The sequence below is a fragment of the Garra rufa genome, chromosome 21, assembly GCF_049309525.1.
Source record: "Garra rufa chromosome 21, GarRuf1.0, whole genome shotgun sequence".
In the NCBI taxonomy this organism is placed as follows: Eukaryota; Metazoa; Chordata; class Actinopteri; order Cypriniformes; family Cyprinidae; genus Garra; species Garra rufa.
The window spans coordinates 41,244,399-41,264,567 of NC_133381.1; the positions used below are offsets into that span (position 1 = coordinate 41,244,399).

A 20,169-nucleotide genomic window follows, 5' to 3' on the forward strand; every position below is an offset into this window, starting at 1 on the left:
CAGAGATTTTTTTGATATATATATATATATATCTTTTTGTGTTTTTACTGTAGTTGTAATGCTTTTCAGTTTAAGTTTTAGTTATTTTAGTACATCAGGGTCAACTACTTAAAAATGAACAATATTACTTTGCCGTAATAGCTGAAAATATGTTATTATTTATTTATTTATTTATTTATGGTTTAAGTTTAGTTTACACCAGTTTGATTGCAGAGGTCATGTATGAGATCAGTGCCGATCAGGGTTGGAAATTAAATCTCAATCAATGATTCTGAGTCTGAATCATTTAATGCACAGCTCTATTTTTGACATCGGCTTGTCAGATGTTTCGTCTGGTCATAGCAATGACATATTTAGACGATTTACTTGCATAATTTTTTTAAACTTGCATTTGTCGTTTTTGAAACGGTATACATGGACATTTGGTCCTCTTAGACAAACAACTTTTCTTCGATTGTGAATGGATTATGTAGAGAAAATAGACAAAGGACACTCCTATTACGGCACAGTACAGCTGGCTTGATATTATAGCAGTTGATATTGTGTTATATTTTAAACACAATATTATGTGTTTTTGTAGAGAACATATGTGACCCTGGACCACAAAACCAGTCATAAGGTTAAATTTGACAAAACTGAGATTTATACATCATATGAAAGCTCAATAAATAAGCTTTCTATTGATGTATGGTTTGTTAGGATAGGCCAATATTTGGCTGAGATACATCTATTTGAAATCAGAAATCTGAGGATGCAAAAAAATCAAAAAGACTGAGAAAATCACCTTTAAAGTTGTCCAAATTAGGTTCTTAACAATGCATATTACAAACCAAAAATTACATTTTGATATGTTTACAGTTGGAATTTTACAAAAAATCTTCATGGAACATGAACTTTACTTAATTTCTTAATGATTTTTGGCATAAAAGAAAAATCAAAAATTTTGACCCATGCAATGTGTTTTTGGCTATTGCTACAAATATACCCCAGCGACTTAAGACTGGTTTTGTGGTCCAGGGTCACATATTACCTTTGAAGCTATTGCAGAACTGTAGTGTGTCTCTGAGCAGCACAGCGGTGTTTAGTTTCTGAATGAATCTGCATTTTGAATGAATCATGTGAACCAATTTGATTCAAAAGCCCATTCATATAAATGAGAATCCGCTGTTTTAACAAAGATATTTATTGCCACTTGCTGGCAGATTTAGTTTCTCATTTATTGTGTATTTTCATTAAAAATAATAATAATAACAATAAAAACATAAATGGACATTGTTTACTCACCCTATTGTCATTTCAAACCTTTTTTGGTGGAACGTAAAAGAAGGCATTTTGAAGACTGTTGGTAACAAAGCTGTTTTAGTTACCAATGACTTTTGTTGTATGAACAAAAAATACTGATGCTTCTCAAATGATCTTTTATGTTCCATAATTTATGTGTGATACCTTTTATGCTGAATCAAATCAAATATTTCTTTCTAAAGCTACTATTTGCAATAGTACTACTTGCTACTTTCTCATTTAACACAATAATAGCTTTATATAATCTTCTGTGGGTATTTTCACCGCCAAATGTAGTTTGCGACTAATTAAATTACTTAATCGAAACATCAACATAATTAATTATATTAAAAAATTTAATTGACTGACAGCCCTACTTTTTATGCAATGTTTTTTGCAGTGTTGATTATTAAAACCAATGACACATTTCTGTGGAGCACATGGATGCAGTGGTTGTTAAGAGATTTTCAGATTAGTCATCAGAAAAGAAGAAATCCACTGAAAACAATGTGACATTCTGCACTCTTGCAAATTCATTCATCATAAATCATAACTTCATTGATTATAACAAGTGCAGAACTTATGCAGTAACCTAGTTCATGAAATGTTTTGCACTGTTTTGTCTACATCAGTGTTTCCCAACCACTGTGCTTTCTGAAAATTAGCAAAAAGTAAGTGTTGTGCTGTGGGAATTTTTTCTTATCGAAACTGTGTCACGGCATATAAAAAGGTTGGGAAACACTGGAATAAGATGTGCCTTTTTCCTATGCACAAAATCTGCAAAATTCAGCATTTTATTTCATAGAGTAAAAGCAAAAACGTTTAAAACGTTTAAATTACGCAAGAATCTGTTCTAAAACATTTAAAATGCTTTTAAAATTACGTTTGAGTGTTTAATTAAAGTGAGAGTTAAGGAATTGAAGCCGGCAGATGAAAGAAGATATGAAATGGACGAATTCAAAACAAAGAGGGACAGACCGGAGATGATTGTTAACAGAATTTGGGCCATTTGCTTTGGTCTTCACAGGACTGCACTGTTTGATTACGCAGAAGACGTCAGGAGGCATGTTTGTTTCACACTAGACTTAAAGAAAAAAGACCACCAAAAAATAAGAATCTACTCATTTTTGTTGTTCTAAAAAAAAAAAGCCATTCTAGTGCAACTTAAATTCCTGAAGGCTTACTATTTGTGCATGAGGTGGATATCCAATAGACAACCAAAGAACAAATTTCTCCTTTTAAATTTTCTCAAAAAAGGAAGGAAAATCTGCATTTTAATATTCAAGTGAACCGTTTCTTCAAAGCATGTGACTTCACAACAAATACGGTCAAGCGTGTGTGATGTCATGTTCTAGAGCTTCTGTTTTGAATAAATTATAACAAATAATAATCGTTTTGAAATGTCAAAATAAACCGTCTACTCCACTTTCCCACATCACAGCTAAACGGCAGATGTGAAGTCTGAAATGTATAATAGCTGCGAACGAGCAACTGTCTGTTGCTGTAAATGAGTCACTCTTTTAATACGTAATTAGTAGCTAAAGTAGTTCTAAGACTAGTCATCATAACTCAAAGCATGTCAGGCTGAATAGCACTTCTAGAGCTGGAAGGATCATAAATGCTAATTGTAATTACACTGTAAAAAAACATTATAATCAAACCAAAATGAAAGTACATTTTACAAGAAAATACTTTTGTAGTTAGTGTTTCGACTTCAGAATTTCTCATTTTATTTAACACGTTACCAGCTGATTCTTTGTAAATATATGTGAAATGTAGCAATTTGTGAGTAAAAATAGATTATACGCTTTTTTTGTTAGTTTTATTTTTATTGTGTTGATTTTGGCCTATAAATAAAATTATTTTTGACCGTCAACCACCATGTCCTTTAGTTATTGGTACTGCCATCAATCATTGAAAAACATAACGTTCAACCACTATTTTTTAATCTAATTTACGTTATATTTCTTTATAAATCAAAATGCACAACATACGCTTGTTTTTTTATTTAGAAAAAGTCCAAGAATATTGTTCATCTCAAAAAATGCTTTTCTTACTTAGATTTTTTTGTCTTGTTTCCAGCTAAAATATCAAAAAATTCTTAAATCAAGATGGATTTTCGAAACGAGTAAAAATTATTGTCTTGTTTTCAGAAAAACAAGTCCAAATTAGGTGCATTTCTGCTTGAAACAAGCAAAATAATCTGCCAATGGGGTAAGAAAAATAATCTTGTCATTATTTTGCTTGTTCTAAAACAAGAAAAAAGTCAAGAAGAAAATCATTTTTACGTGTCTAGAAAATCCTTATTGATTTAAGAATTTTTAGATATTTTGGCTGGAAACAAGACAAAAAAAAAAATCTAGAAAAGCATTTTTTTGCAGTGTTTGTATTGACCCCAGCATAATTGTCTTTCTTTTTTTTTAGAAATGAAAAATGAGAGCTCAGGCTAAATATCTGATTTGCTTTTTCATATAAGTTAAACATTATAAAAAAATATTATAGAAATCTTGAAATACATGCACTGAAAAAAATATATGTAAGATTTACTTCACTTACTAGTAAATTTAAAAGTAACACATTCAATTAAACGTGGGATTTTGAAGTAGAAAGATCGAAATAGTATTTTCTTTAGAAAGCGTATAATCTTTGTTTTATTTACAACTTTACAATAACAAATCATTTTTACAGTGTATAGTGCATGAGTCATATGGACTATTATGATACTCTTGGTGCTCTTTGTTGAGCTTAACCTCCACTTCCAGTGGCTCAGACGTGCTGCTTAAGATCTCCTTTTGTGTTTCACGCAAGAAGACAATAATAAGGATTTCCTTAAGGTCTGTATGGATATATTTACAGACTATTGAGTGTTGAATTAACAAGTTCCACACCTAGTCGCATGCTAGTGCTGGCAAACATCCAGCCGACATCTGACCAACCAACACTAATGCTCCTAAACTCCAATCACCAATAAAGCACTGAAGTGTCGTTTCCTGTGCAGAGAGTTCTGACGAATAATTGAGAGCGTTTCTATCTGCCACCAAATGAAAGGACAACTTTGTGGACCCTACAAGGCAGCACTGTGCGCCCTCATTAGTGCGCTAATGCGGCTCTGGCGAGCTCCCGTCCTGCTTCTGCAGCTTAATACCAGCTGAGCTTTATTTATTGTTCCCAAAAATGCTTAGCGGATTTAACGTGCAAAGTTACAGGCATGTCGAGCCCTGTTTCTGCCTCAGATAATTGCATTGGCTCTCGGTGGCCAAGTCTTCTGTGAGAGAGGCCACATTATTCTGGCTGTTAATTGTCAGGGAGCGGCGTGATGACGAAGGTCATTAGGACTATTGAACTCACGGCTTAAGTCTCAAAAGCCAATAGACGGAAAAACAGAAGAATGATGACATTCGGTGCAACGCTTCTGATATAGTCACTGTCTGTCATGTACAATGGCTAAATCAATTTCTAGATCATTTTATTCTACTGTATAATACTGGGGCTGTTCACAATTGACGTGTTTGAGACAACACAAGGCTCTCAAAAACATGTTTTGAACTGCTTTACACGTCATCGTAACTGTGTAGAGCCTACTGTATCATATTTGAAGGCCTCCAAATGATCAACATGATCAAAACTTTGCTGTTAAACCTGTTCACACACAAGCTACTTTGTCTACTGTAACCTGATTGATAGTTTAGATGTTTTTTATCAAGTAAAAGGTTGTACAAATGCTGGTACTTCACTTGTTTTTCTTCAGCTTGGCTTTACTTGATTCTCCATGAATCATTTTCTAGTATCAAATCTGATCATCAGGGTCTTTTGAGGAACATAAGTTTCCAGAAGCCTTATTTTCATTGTTGCTCAGTGGAGGAATGATCTTCCCAAGCCCTTCCAAACGTTTATTTGTTCATCTCTCAATCATCATTGGATTGCATCGCATTATATGTTTGGATCATTTCAATCTCGTCTTACTAAGACATATTATTGGAGATATAGAGTGATGACTGATACAGTATTTATGTAATGTCTGTAAGTATCTGCTACACTGGTATAAAGATCTCATTCATTTACATTAAATTAAAATCCAAACACTACAGTGAGCTAAATATCATGAGATGTAAATGTAGAGATGCTGCTCCAAAGATTCTGTGCAAAATAAATTAAATCCGAGCAGTTTTTAGTAAATCAGATCTTCTTTTTGACACAAAAATTGACAGACAGCATGAATAAAACAGCTAGAACAGCACTAGAAGTTAGAACGACAATATTAATGAAACTGTAAAGCCGTGGCACTGGTGATGCCAAAGTCATGGTTTGATTCTTAGGGCAAGCATGAACTGATTTGTATATCCAAATGCAAACATGTAGGTGATCTCAAAGGGTGTGTCTAATCAAACTCTACACTATTTTAAGACAAATTTATCTGACACCTGGTAGACAAGGTTTACAGACATTGCCCTACCCTGCTCATGCAGTATTCAAATTATTTGTGAAGGTCTTAAAAGAGGTCTTAAAAGCCTTATACCTTGGTTTGTCTGAATACTTGATTCTGCAGGTATGCATTCAAACCTTTCCAAGTCAGTTTAATCACCGTTTTATATTAATGCTCTGCTTTCATTGACACACACACACACACACACACACACACACACACACACACACACACACACACACACACACTGGTTTACATGTTTTATGGGGACATTCCATAGGCGTAATGGTTTTCATACTGTACAAACCGTATTTTCTATCGCCCTACACCTACCCTACACCTAAACCTAGCCCTCACAGGAGATTGTGCACACTTTTACTTACTCAAAAAAACTCATTGTGCATGATTTATAAGCCTGTTTCCTCATGGGGACCTGAGAAATGTCCCCACAAGGTCAAAATCTACTGGTATTCCTATCCTTGTGGGGACATTTGGTCCCCACAACGTGATGAATACCAGGTACACACACACACACACACACACACACACACACACACACATTCACAGAGAAAGAAAGAGAGGTTGGAGATTGCGCTGTGCACACAGAAACATTTAAGTGCACAGAAAATTGTTGTCAACACTGCCTCGTGACTTTAATAAAAAAAGCTTAATTAGTGGAGGCTTAATGAGGAGGTAAAATCGCTGTTTTTGAATTAACTAAACTTAGTTTTATTGTTTGTAGAGAGAGATGTGCAGGCGCAGGTATTTCATACTCACACAACTGTCATTCTCTCTCTCTCTCTCTCTCTCTCGAATTAAGAAAATGTTATAATTGATTCATTTACATATATATATATTTTTAATTTAATAGTTAAATAATTCAAATAAATGTGGTTTGAAGTGGGCAGAGTGCTAGAGCTAACAAGCCGTAACTGAAGAAAATAATGTGATTTTTACCCTTCTGGCCAAATATTGTGGTGCAAACATCATTAACAGATTTGTAATTGTAAATGCTGGCACTTGACCATGGTATAAGTGGGATAATGCAAGGCTAGCTGTACATTAAATGATTTTAATGCACTCCGCTTCACGTCGGGTGGTTCTTTGCTCCACGTCATCCATTAAAATCGTTAAACCCACAGCTAGCCATGCATTATTACTAACTTGCATTTGATTTTAAAAATCCTGTGGATACCTTTGGTATGAGACATTTTGAGTCCCATTGGCAAAAAGTTCACTCAAAATAATCATTCTGTCATTGATTCAAATAGGGCTGAAAATTATAATTGTCAATTATTCCCTTGGAATTGTAATTGTGATTATTGATTACAGTTATAACAATTTATATTGATTGATGTTTTAAAAAAAAGCTTTATTCCATTGTTTGAAGCAACTGCATGCCATAATTTTGTATGAAAAAAAAAAAACAGGCATTCCACCCCTTACTAGTGGTGCGATTTTGCTTCTCCATAAAAGCCTAATTTCACGTGCAAATCAGCAAAAGCATGTAACGTGACTTTCATAAAACGGGACATGCTTGATTTATTAATGTTTCTTTGATGTTGTGTTTTTAATAGCGCGTAAGAAAACTTTATAAAAAGTTATCTTTTAGTTCAAAGTGCGCGCCTAAACGGTCAAATACACACAAATTTTTTTCAAAATAAGTCGCTTGGTGATTAATAATGTAAACCCTTGTCAATTATTTCTTAATTGATCATAAACAGTTGAGAATGATAATATGTGTGTAACAGTATTTTGGATCCGTGTGACTGTTAAAGCGGCAACAAATAATATTCCTTCTGCCATCTCTGTGCTTAATGTTAATACAACGTAAAAATACAAAAAGAAAAATCCCTCACTGCTCTTGAATGAAGGACTTTGTAGTTTTAGTAAGAAACAAAGCATGTGTAACTATTACAGTGAAGACATGGTTTTATTTTACATTCAAATAATTGCATTCAATTTCTGCATGTAGTATTGTTAGACTACTTTAGGCTTGCATAAAAGGGTTCAGTATTTCTTTTTTCAGTATTACTTTTTTTATTATTATTTGTATATTTTTTCTGCTGTATTGCTGTCTTTAAAAAATCACTAATATAAAGTTTTGGACCTAGTCATAATCATGTTAAATAACTGTGATTTAAATATTGACCAAAATAATCGTGATTATGATTTTTGCCAAAATTGAGCAGCCCTATCAGGACTCGAAATTAACTTCTTTACTTGGTAGCACTTCAAAAAGTTAGGAGCACCAAAAAAAATTAGGAGCACCTAATTTCTTTTTAGTAATGCGCCGATCTTGATTCTTCATGGTCGATTCTGATTGCAGATGTTTTACAAGCAAATGTGCTGATTCTGAAAGCCTTTTTTATATATTTATTTTACGCCTTAAGCAAGGGACAGGAATGAATGAAAATATGAGTACATGAACAAGATGTTTGCTTTCTCTATTATAGGTACAGCCATTTAAATTAGAGGCAACCACTGCATTTTTAAACAATCTACAGTATAAACAACAAAAAAATAAACAACACTTCTTTCTTAGTCGTGTAGACAATAAATGCAGGCATGATCAAAGTAGGCTACTCTTTCAATATTCAAAGTGCAAATAGAGACCGAATTTTTCAAGCATGATGCAGAGTTATAGAAAACTACACAACTTATTATTATATTAAAATTGATTTGAATGCGTGCGCACATTTTACTTTTGGTTTTGTTTTAGCGATTGCGCGAAACTCTCGGCGGTGCGGAGTGTGCGTTCCACAATACAAGACATTACTTTAACAAAACCATTTGAAATACAGAATATACGCTGTAGCATGAAATATAGTAGATTTCTTCAAAAGCAGATTGTGGAGACCTTTTAATTGGCCACAGTCAAGAGAGAGAACGGTGAACCTGTCTGTGCAGTAGTTAGGCTAGCCAAAGTTTTGTAAAGACATGAAACCAAGTTGCAACACAACAATTTCTCGCACTCGCACAAATGCTCCCAAATATAATTTGAGGTCGCGCAGATTAAATTTTTGGAGCATATGCGACCAGAAACGGTCGCAATTTCGAGCGCTGCCTATAATACAGTATAACAGGTGTAATAACTTAAGCAATACACAAAAACTGTATAAAGTTAAAAAAAATGCAAAAGAATTATAAAGACCAGGTATCACTGTACAGTAAGATCTCTTGTCTCTGTCCACAGGAAAGCATCATCTGAGCCTCCAGTCGGTCAGGGCAGCCCCAGTGGACAGCATGTGGTGTATGAGACTGTGTGTGCAAAGACAGGTGAGGAAACACACACACACACACACACACACTTCCTGTGGTTGATCATGTGTGTAGCACCAAGCAGGTTCATTGTGTGCAATGTCAGGTTGATCTTCAGATTCATGTAGGATGAAGCCTCTGGTAACCTTGGCAGTGGGTTCGAGGCCGGTGTGTCCGCACGGGCAGCTGGACATACTGACCATTCCAGCGTGGGGTTTGATAGGTGTCACCGAGGGCTGCTTTTTCTGTCTGGTGTTGTTAAAAAGACCTGTGTGAACATGATCCACTGACAGCTGCTGTGAGCTTCAACCTGCTGCTGCTCCCAGAAAACAAACTATTATAATGGTACTCTAACAGTGCCATGAGTGCAGTTGCATGATGCTCCTGTCACACTCCAGACATTATTCATGCACAGGTGAGATTTGGTGCGAAGAAGCTTTATGCTTTATTATGCTGATTTCAGGCATTTGATTGGCTGAATGTGAGTTATTACAGCTTAAACACAAATTGTAAGTTAAACTGTAGTATCCTTCAGACTCTTGTGCTCACCAAGGCTGCATTTATTTCAGCAAGAATACAGTAAAAACAGTGATATTGTGAACTATGTTTGCAATTTAAAATAAGTGTTTTCTATGGAAGCCTGTTTCCACCACTGAATAAAAAAAATGAAAAAAGGTAATTGTCACAATTCTTACTTTTTTCCTCACAATTGCATATTTGCTTCTCACAATTAACATGTTTCTTTTAATTTGCATGAGATAAACTTAAGATTAAAATGAGCTTTTGTGAATTTATTTAATGCAATTCTGACGTTTTTCTCAGTTCTCACTTATTTTCTCATAATTGAGAGATAAACTCAGTTGTGTGTAACAAAGTCCAATGCTGAAGGAAATATTGCAAGTTTCTATCTCACAATTCTGAGTTTATAACTTGCAATTATGAGAAAAAAATGTTGAATTGCAAGTTTATGTAATGCAGTTCTATTTCAGAATTTGAGATCAAAATTAGTATTTTTTATTCAGTTGCGGAAACAGGCTTCCATGGTTTTCAGAGTGACTGCATTGTAAAATGTAATCGATTGCTGTGATCAAAGCTGAATTTTTAGCATGATTACACCAATCTTTAGTGTCACATATTCCTTCAGAAATCATTCTAATATGCTGATTTGCTGCTCAAGAAACATTTCTGATTATTATCAATGTTGAAAAAAGTTGCGCTGCCCAATATTTTTGTGGAAACAGTGATGCATTTTATTTTTCAGAATTCACAGATAAATAGAAAGTTCAAAAGAACAGCATTTATTTCAAATAGAAATCTCGTGTAACATTATAAATGTATTTACTGTCATTTTTGATCAGCTTAATGTCTTTGATGAATAAAAGTATTAATTTCTTTCTGTCATTGGGCTGCTTAACGTTAATGCACCTGAGAGCAGCAAAGAAACTTGAAAGAGATATCAGTTGTTACTGTTCAAAGCCTGTAAAACACGTTTGTGTGTCCTTTGGCGCGGTTAAACAGGCGTCCCCTGTCCATCAATAACTGCGGCTCCATCTGCACAGAAGCAGTTTTCCATTGTTCACTGGACAGAAGTTGGAGAGGCGTTTGAGCAGCGGTAGAGGACTGAGAGCCGCTGTTGTTTTAGCGTGGATGAGAGCGCTGGGCTCTGATGGACTCTGACAGGGAGTTAGCACTGATCCATACGGCCGCATTCTCTGAGATCAGCCGTCAATGCGCATCAGCGTCGCCTCCTCTCGTCTCGCTCAGCCGTTCGCCCATTAGCCGTAAACAGCCCTCCATTGTTGTGATGTTTTTCCTCCTCTTTGTTTTCACTTGACCTCATCTCACACAGATTTCTGGCAAACGCTTTCAAGCGCTTTGGCTGGATTTTCGCTCTTCATTTTCAACCTTTGGCTCAATACTGGCTCAAGGTCAGATATCCGAAGAGAATTTGTGAGTTTGTTTTGGGATTGCGTCTGATGTGCTGCATCTACATATGAGTGAACCTCATAAACACATTTCATTTCACAAAAATCAGAAGAAAATCATAAATATGATACAGTTTTCACTGCTTACAGGCAATAATGTAACAATATAAATCTTTACTATATATTTTTTGTCATTTTAACATAATGTTGATATATTTATGTATTAATTTCTTTCATAACAGTAGTCTATATTGTTACAAAAGGATTACTATTTCAAATAAATGCTGTTCTTTTGAACTTTCTATTCATCTGTGAATCCTGACAAATAAATTGCATCAGTGTCCAGTGTTGGGGAAAGTTACTTTTAAAAGCAAGGCAAAGTAATTACAGTATTGAGTTAATCCCTAAAAAGTAACTAATTACGTTGCTTAGTTACTTTTTATGGAAAGTAATGCATTATGTTACTTTTGCTTTACTTTTTAAATCTGGCCAGGGCTTGCTTGTTTGTTTTTAATATAAAAAAGTCTATTTTTGGCAAATGTAAAAGCGTTTTTTCAACTTTTTTCAGCCTTTTGTCAACTCTTCAGCAAAAAAAAAAGGAAAACAAATGTTAGATTTTCTTGAGTCATTTTTGCTCAATAGTTTGGATGAATTGGATCATCGAAGGTCGGCAGCAAAGACATCAGTTAATTAAATGGGATTAAATACATAAAGGATATTTGTATTATTGAACATATTTAATTGCAGGTTTGTGTTGAATTTTACTGTTTTTATTCATTTTGAGGAATACTGTATCTGTTTTTTAAGTGAGTGAGATGAATTAATGCATGTTCACGCTTCTTCTAGAATTAAGGTAACATCTTACAATTCCTCTCAACATGGGGACAGGAGAGCTCTTAATCAATACATGGGGGGGAGGAAAGTAACTCAGATATTTTTGGTCAATTAAAAAGTAATGCGTTTACTAGTTACTTGGAAAAAAATGTCAACATTGAGCAGCAAATCAGCATATTAGAATGATTTCTGAAGGATCATGTGACCCTGAAGACTGCAGTAATGATTCAAAAAATTCAGCTTTGGTCACAGATATAAATTACATTTAAACTGATATTCACATAGAATACACTTATTTCAAATGGTAATAATTTAAAAGCCATTACAAATCTTACTTATTCCAAATGTTTGACTAAAATGTTTATATATGCACACAAATAGTTTACTTTTGAAGGTCCCATATTGTACACATTTCTGGAGGTTTATTTTAGTTGTTGATGTCCTTAAGAATATATATTTGCGGTATAAGTGCCAAAATCCATCTCAATATATTTTTACAGCTCCTTTTTTAGGAGCACTGTCAAAAACAGGTCGATTTTGGCCCATCTAATTAATATTCATGAGCCTCTCTTCTGATTGGCCTGTTGTTTTCTGAGTGACGCACAGCCAGGCCAATCACAGGTAACTACGGTCATGTATCGTTGTAGCCGAACCCAGAGCCATAGAGAGAGCCTAGCCTGCTGATACTCAACAGGATATTTCAGAATGATCATTAATGTTTTTTCTTTTTCAAACACCGAATGCAGTAAGCTACACAACTGTTGCTTTAGTAAAGCCCCTTTCACAATGTGCGCTGATTCTGGAAAATTACGGGAACGAGCGCTGTGTGAACAAAAGCCAGAACCATAAAGGCAGTGTTGTAGTGATGATGCACGTTTCCCTGCGACTCTTCACGATGAAAAAATACGCGCAAAGTGTAATGAAGCGGTGATCGGGCAGAGCCAGCTCCTCACTATCAGCGCTGAAGCACAGTTTGTTCAGGTTAGTTTCAGTTTAGTGAAACGTACGCGTCACATTACATCTCACATCCAAACGTCACATGTCTTTATGGGTTGTGTGTAAAGCACGCACAAATTCCGGAAAACAACTGTGAATGAATCAAATCAAACAACTCCGGAACAAATCATGGGAAACATTATCCGTGTATTTACCGGAATCGCTGTGTGAAAGAGGCTGAAGTTGACGTGCCAGTGGTCTCTTATATTCACGTTGTTCTGAAGCCTGTGTAATGATGTAGTTTGGACATCTATCGACTGAACAGGGTTTTCTCGACTTGTTTTCGTGTTGTTGTTGCTTAGCAATGTTATGGACGTGATGTTGTCTGGGTTTGACAAAAGGAGGGTGGGACGGTGGTTGGTGACTGAAGGCGGTGACTGAGTAGATCGGACGTCACATCGTTACGGAAGTCACAGCGGCTCGTGAAAATGAACAGCTACTTTAAGCAGGCTGTGTGCAGTTTACTGTGGATTGACTGTTTTGAAACTCATATGGTAGTTACATAGCCCCTAGACCTCAGTTATCATGAAAAAAGCCAGGAAATTTCGACTTTGACAATATGGGACCTTTAAATCGAATGGTTCTGAAATAATTTCGTCTTTCTATGTTTTGATTTTGTGGTTGATTGTGACCTCACTCACATGTATTTGACTGTAAATACATCAGTCACTACAGAAGAACGAAAAACGAGAAAAAAGCAGCATGTTTTCTCCATCCACTCCGTCGTTTCTCTGAGCAGAAACAGCAGCTTCCAACAGTCTTGTCACTGGATTGGAAGCCGGGTGCTATGTTTTCGTTCTCCTGCGCCGTAATAAACAGAGTGCGTGGAGAGGGAATGAAAGGGAATAGTGTTCAGCAGCTCTGGGAACGTCTTTGCTGCTGTGGGATCAGTGCATCGGCCCGACAGAGAACGCCGCTCTTATCAAACTCTCTGATGTGATCCGCACATCTGCTGCTATTCAGAGTTTTCCTTGGATCTTGATGAGGTCTCGTTTCAGGATTTCAGAGTTTTACAGTCATGCACCAGCAAAGAACTCAAAAAGTAATGGCCAAGATCACATGCATCATTTCACACCCAATACAATTTGATCATCAGTGCATGCTGATCCAAAATAAATGTTTGTCTTCATAATCTTTCATCCGAATATAATAACTTGCTTCATCTGTAATAAGATCGTCTTTGTCATCTGAATTCATCAAGTTGAGACATCTTTATTTCTATAGTGCTTTATACAATACTAACTACATATGAAATGGAAACTCAATTATGGAGATTCAACAGCCCTAAAAAGACAATAGTGTGATTATTTAGCTTGAGGCACTTCAGTGTTGGTTTATTTCTTGTCAATAACAGTGTGAAGTTCGCCAATCAGATATAAGCAAGTCTACAAAAGGCAAGTTGTTATTCAGCTTGAATCAGTTCCATGTTAATTCACTTCAGTACAAGTCATTTTTTCACAAGCACCACAACTGTGGGAATATTTTTGTGTATGCTGATTCCCCACAAACTAGTTAAAATGCCAAAAAAAAAAGCTTTTGGCAGATTAGACATATTTAATAAAAAATAAGCCATGAGTTTGCTAGACATTTAAAATGTTTTTCTTTGACTTTTTAGCATTTTACAACTGTTTGCGCGTTGAATTTCAATTCAGATGACACATAATTCTCATCCGGACACGTTTACATGATGCATTCACTATTAAGGGAATTAAAGTTCTTGTCAATAGGATTAGAGTCAATAGCAGAGAGGTCATGAGATCAGGGTTGGAAATTAATGAGGCTTATTGCCTCATATGAGGGCAAAAAATTCCCCTGCGCAATTAAACTGCAACTATTATGGCTGTTGTAATAAAAGTGAAATGTAAAAATAAATGAGAAGTGTCAGTTGTGGCATTAAATTACATCTACATTTGTCAGAAATGTGTTTTCACATGCAGTGTTGAGCATTATCGTTTTTGTTTTTGATGAGCGGCCAATCAGAGGCATTTAGATCAGTAGTTTTAATTAGCACATGCTCTGAGATTCTGCATTATTACAGATTCTCTGATCCTAAATAGTTCAAAACATTCAGATTCAATGTAAATACGATTCATTGTGCAGTATAGATAGTTTCAGTGTAGATAACAGCAGTTTTTGAGAGAGTACAGAACGATGAAGTCATTGATTACTTGAGTTTTTGTGCACTTTATTCCCAGTTTGAATACAAGTTGTTTTTCATTTTGCTAAGATAACCACTGTGATGATTATTAATTATTATAGCCATATCAAAGGAAACAACCAACAATGATGATTGAAATTGTTGTCAGGTGTAGCCATGATATGCATGCACAAATAGAAATAGAAATAAAAATAAAGGTTTAAAAGGGTGTTTTTGCAGTGATGCCATAGAAGAACAATTTTTGGTTCCCCAAAGAACCATTCAGTGAACAGTTTTTGAAAGAACCATTTTGAAAACATTTAAAAAATCTAAAGAACCGTTTTCCACTATAAAGAATCTTTTGTGCATTTGAAAGGTTCCATGGATGTTCAAGGTTCTTCATGGAACTATCGATGCCAATAAAGAACTTTTATTTTTAAGATTGCAAACATAAGAAAAGTGAAAAGCTTGTGCACAAAACAATGCACTTTTTTGTTCTTTAATTAATAGGAGGGTCACTCAAAAAAACCATTGTCTTCTATTATAAGATTTAAAAATAAAATGCAAACACTTCAATTTAGGGACCAATTCTCTCTATTAACTAGTTGCGATTAATGTGCTGTATTACTAGCATCTTTGCTGTTTAATAGTACATATAAAGCACATATTAATGCCTTATTCTTCATGACCATATTTTAGATCCCATAATCCTACTCCATACCTAAATTTAACAACTAACTATGAATTAGCAGCAAATTAGGAGCTTACTGAAGTAAAAGTCAGTTAATGGTTGATTATTCGTATGACTATAAACTGTCAAAAATTGGCAAAAATCATTAAATCAATTTATTATTTTATAGATTGGAAATACCTTTGAAATTATGCAAACTGGCAATAGAAGAGCTGATCTTCCATTAAAACACTATCACTCTTGAGTATTTACACTACAAGTCAAAAGTTTTTGCACTGTAAGATTTTGTTTTTTAAAGAAGTATCTTCTGCTCACCAATCCTGAATTTATTTGATCCAAAGCAAAAAAAAAGTGCAATTTTGAATTTTTGTTTTACTATTTAAAATAACTGTTTTCTATTGGAATATATTTTAAAATGTAATTTTTTCCTGTGATTCTGAAGCTGAATGTTTTTCAAAAGTCATGTTTATTCCAGTCATGTGATCCTTCAGAAATGATTCTATTATTCTGATTTGCTGCTGCAAAAAAAATTGTCATCACTTTTGATCTAATTATTTTGATTAAAAAAAACTAAAAATCAAAAATAAAACCCCTGGAATATATCATGGTGCATAAGAAGATAATAATGGACTCTATTAGTGTTTTATTTCATTTCCAGCTGAAAGCTGATTGAAGTTCAGTTGCAGCTCACACAGTGTGTGTTTGTTGTTGTGTTCACAGGTCTGTCAGTGTACAGTAAACTCTTCCACACTCCAGGCTCCTGGAACAGATGAATGAGGCCAAAGGTCAGCCGCACCAATCAGCTGTTCTCTGGGATCACTTTACACACAGAGATCGAAAGATCCACATCCTCCTCTACACCTGCTCAAAACACAGACGTTAAAACTTCAGCTCTTCACTCTCAATATGCTCTCTTCTGATAATCAGCCTTATGTGTGTCTTTTCTGAGTGTGATTGTATGTGAAATCCTTTGCTTTGATTGGATCCGTTCCACATTCTGAAGGCGTCCTGCCTCTCGCTGTCGCTTATGTGCAGTTGTCCAAGCTTCATTTTCACCACACATCTGATGCCATGTGAAGGGCGCGCCGACTGACGGCTCACAACAGCTGTGAGACGAGCACATGGAGCCAAACGCACGGCAACAGCAGACCCCGAGCTCATGCCCATCACATTTATCCATGTTTACATGTACAGATAGAAGATTTAAACTCCTTTCAGCACCACTTAATAATGACCACTAACAACTTTTGTTCAAGTGCCTCGTTCAGGTGTGAGGAACCTCTGCAGCAGATCTGATCTGCAATGTGGAAGTGTCAACGTCCAGGTAAAGTTGAGGCCTGTGATGAGTTTCTGTAGTTTGACCATTTTTGACCAATGTCCTGGTAATACTTGATGCACAATGATCAACACTGCTGTGCTGAAGGGATCACATTGTAATTTCAATTTGATTTTAGTTTAACGCTTCACTTTAAGTACCTGGCCAAAAAATGACAGAAACAGAACAAATGTCTTACCTAAATCGTTGCATTGAATTGAGAGTAACAGTTGATGTATTGTAAGAACAACTTAAATGAATTCATTTTGCGCTTAATGAATGAGGCCGATTATGCAAGATTGAACTTATGCAACGTAGTTTTGTTCTCAGGATTTTAATGTTGGTCTTAGTTTGTACAGTATTTGTATTGCATTTTCTGTCCTGAATTTACTTGAATATCCTCTGATTTTATGCATGACCAGATGTGAGTCACGAAATTGATGGACCTTTAAAAGTATGACAAATTATTTGTGCGTACAGTACCTTTGTAGCATTCAGCTGTATCAGTAAACTGGAAATTTCAGCTACTTTTTGTGATTATTACCGTTTTAACCCTTGTGCGTCAAAAAAAAGTTACACATAGGTGCAAAATGGACAAAAACTGTCATAAAATATGATTTATTAATATTTTTTCCACTTTCACTGATGTCAGTTTTTTAACCAGCATCTGTTCTATCCATAGATACCAAACATTCATTAATTTTCAGAATTGTAACCCTTTAAATGCTGGTTTGTTTACATACATTTTTATGAAAAATTAAAAATAGTAGTTAATTTCCATATACTAAATGCTAAGCAGATTTTTTTTTCTTTGCTTATTAGATTCATGGGTGTAACAGTGAAGAACAAAACCATTAATTTTGAGGCATTTATATGTTTTATGTAGTGTTAGATTTAAAAAAAAAAAATGTATATGCCAAATTTGAAAAAATGGCACAATCTAGTAACAAAAAGTTAACATTTAAAATGTGAAGCCTTGCCGATAGAACGAATGCCTATTAGCAAATATTGCCTCATTTTATAGTCAAATGGCCCTGGGTTAAAAAATTGGTTTTAATGGGTTTCAATGTGGACATTTTTATCCTTAAGGTTCTGAGTGTGAGTATTTTTTGTACAGAGGGTAAAATTGATTTTTTTGAAGGAAATGATGGTGAAATATTAAAATTTCAATAAAAATAAACACCCAAGCCAAAATGTATGCAGTTGGCATTAACACAGGCACATTTATAACAAAAAACAAAACTGAAATGGACAAAAATGTCCATAAGGTCGCACAAGGGTTAAGATAATTTTTTTTTTTATATATATATATTGTTAAAGCAAGCTCAGTTGAGATTACAAACTCATGACAAACTCTTTTTGTCCAAGACTGTTTAATTAAAAAAGTGTTTTAGGAATAATAGCAGTAAAAACATTAGCAGTTTGTGATCTAAAAGTTCATGTGGCGGCATACGTCGTTTCGAAACGTCAGCTTCATTGAAGAACTATAAAAATCCCTAAAACTTCTGCCGAGCGACAGAGGTAAACATAAGTCAAAAGATTTCTTTCCAGCATGTTTGTATTAACATTAACACCGTCACGTTAGACAAACGGTGCGGTACACACTACAAGGTTCAGTCTGGGAAATGGTGTGCTCAAATGAGTTACGTTGGAACATCTTTATACAAAAACACAAGGGTTGGCTAACGTGGCTCTGGTTCGGTCGGCGTATGTCGATCCAGCACGCGTGGACAGTGTCGTCTCTAAACGCGGCCGCCATCATCCTCGGCGAAGCGGCTTCGGTAGATGTTACGAAGGTCAGAGTTCACAAATGCCAGTGAGGTTCGCCGGTAAAGAGCCGACCAGAAATTACACATTACAAGTGGGCAAGTCACTTCAAACGTCAAACTAGAAGTCCGAGGGATCGTAGGGCATCGTAGTCGTCTTGGAAGGCAACTTTCTAGTGCTTAGAGAAGCCTCTGGCTCCCGGGTTGGATGTGGGTGAGAAGGATGTACGGAGGTATTCATTTAGAGTCCAGTTCCTGGCACGCACCCTTCCCGCTGCCCCTCGAGAGCTGGAACCCGCGTCGGGCTCGGAGCCGGGGTCTCGGGGGCCCCTCAGCTGCACTTGCAGGATTTGACGATCATGTTGGAGAGCTGCTCCACTTTAGGCGTTCGACCCACGTAGTAGAGGATGGTGAGCGGCTCGAGGTCTTGAGGAACGCAGCAGGGGGACGCGGACGCCTCGGGGTTCAGCGTGTTGTACAGGCTCAGCAGCTGCCGAGAAACGAGGGGAAACAAGTCAAGCATCTTTATTTCTAAAGCGCATTGTACAATACAGATTGTTGTTGAATCATTTATGCACTCTAATTTTGTTCCAAACCCAAATTTTCTTCCATGGAACACAAATAACTAATGACGCACATTAGTGATGTTGCTGTTCCAGTTTTTTACTAAAACAACAAAGTGGAAATTAAAGTTCATTTAGTTGAAAACCGAAAATTTGGTTATTCAGCTTGGGTTGTTGGGTGATTGAACTCTACAAGCCACCTCTTTATATTTCAGCCAAACAAGTTTTAAACATTGCTACTCTAGCAGCATTTTTGTTCACCGTTCATGCTTCCATTTTTAATACGATGAATGTAATTAGTGACCATTTCTTTCAAGAATCTGAAAAGCACCATGAAAATAGTCCATATGATTTTTTTTCTTCTGAAGTTCTCAAGTCCTATGATGATGCTTGTAAGGAACAGGCTGAAACTTAAGGTCTACACTGGAAAAAAACAGTTGATTCAACTTAAAAAAGTAAGTGTTCATGCTGCCTTAAAATTTTAAGTTTAGTCAACCTGAAATGTTGTGCTACATGGAAAGGTGGATATTTGAGTTGAGTAAACTTAACATTTTAAGGAAGCATGAACACTTACTTTTTTAAGTTGAAACAACTTCCTTTTTTTTTTTATTATTTATTTTTTTACAGTGTATTCGGAATGGTATTGTATTTGATGTAGCTTTCAAATTTCATTTGAAATTCTGCATATTAAAACTTCCCACTTGCCATCACTGACCATGCATTATTTCTTGAAACGGCAAATTTGTATGTACACTGTACTGTATTTGTTGAGTCAACTTAAAATTTTAAGCCAGCTGGGTAACTAATTATTTTAAGTTCAGTCAACTCAAAAAAGTTCAGTCAACTTGAATTTTTTTTTTTACTAAGTGACAACTTAAAATTTTAAGTTGAATCAACTCAAATCTTTAAGGCAGCCCGGTACACTGTAAAAAAAAAAAAAAACTAAAAAACACAATTTGTTGAGTAAACTTAAGATA

At 35.5% G+C, this 20,169-nt stretch overlaps 2 protein-coding genes across 3 annotated transcripts in view; one reads left to right on the forward strand and one right to left on the reverse strand.

Moving 5' to 3' along the window:
• The window catches only part of ttll5 (tubulin tyrosine ligase-like family, member 5), a 131,025-nt gene extending 113,635 nt beyond the window's left edge, over window positions 1-17,390 (forward strand). For both annotated transcript variants that reach the window (XM_073827600.1, XM_073827601.1), the window contains exons 31-32: window positions 8,901-8,983; window positions 16,269-17,390. In XM_073827600.1, coding sequence (XP_073683701.1) covers window positions 8,901-8,983; window positions 16,269-16,321 — 136 coding nt within the window. In that variant the 3' untranslated portion in view covers window positions 16,322-17,390. The remainder of the gene's footprint in view (window positions 1-8,900; window positions 8,984-16,268) is intronic.
• Window positions 17,391-18,217: 827 nt separating this feature from the next.
• The window catches only part of tgfb3 (transforming growth factor, beta 3), a 28,288-nt gene continuing 26,336 nt past the window's right edge, over window positions 18,218-20,169 (reverse strand). The window contains exon 7 of the mRNA XM_073827602.1: window positions 18,218-19,119. Within this exon, the coding sequence (XP_073683703.1) occupies window positions 18,961-19,119 (159 nt within the window). The 3' untranslated portion in view covers window positions 18,218-18,960. The remainder of the gene's footprint in view (window positions 19,120-20,169) is intronic.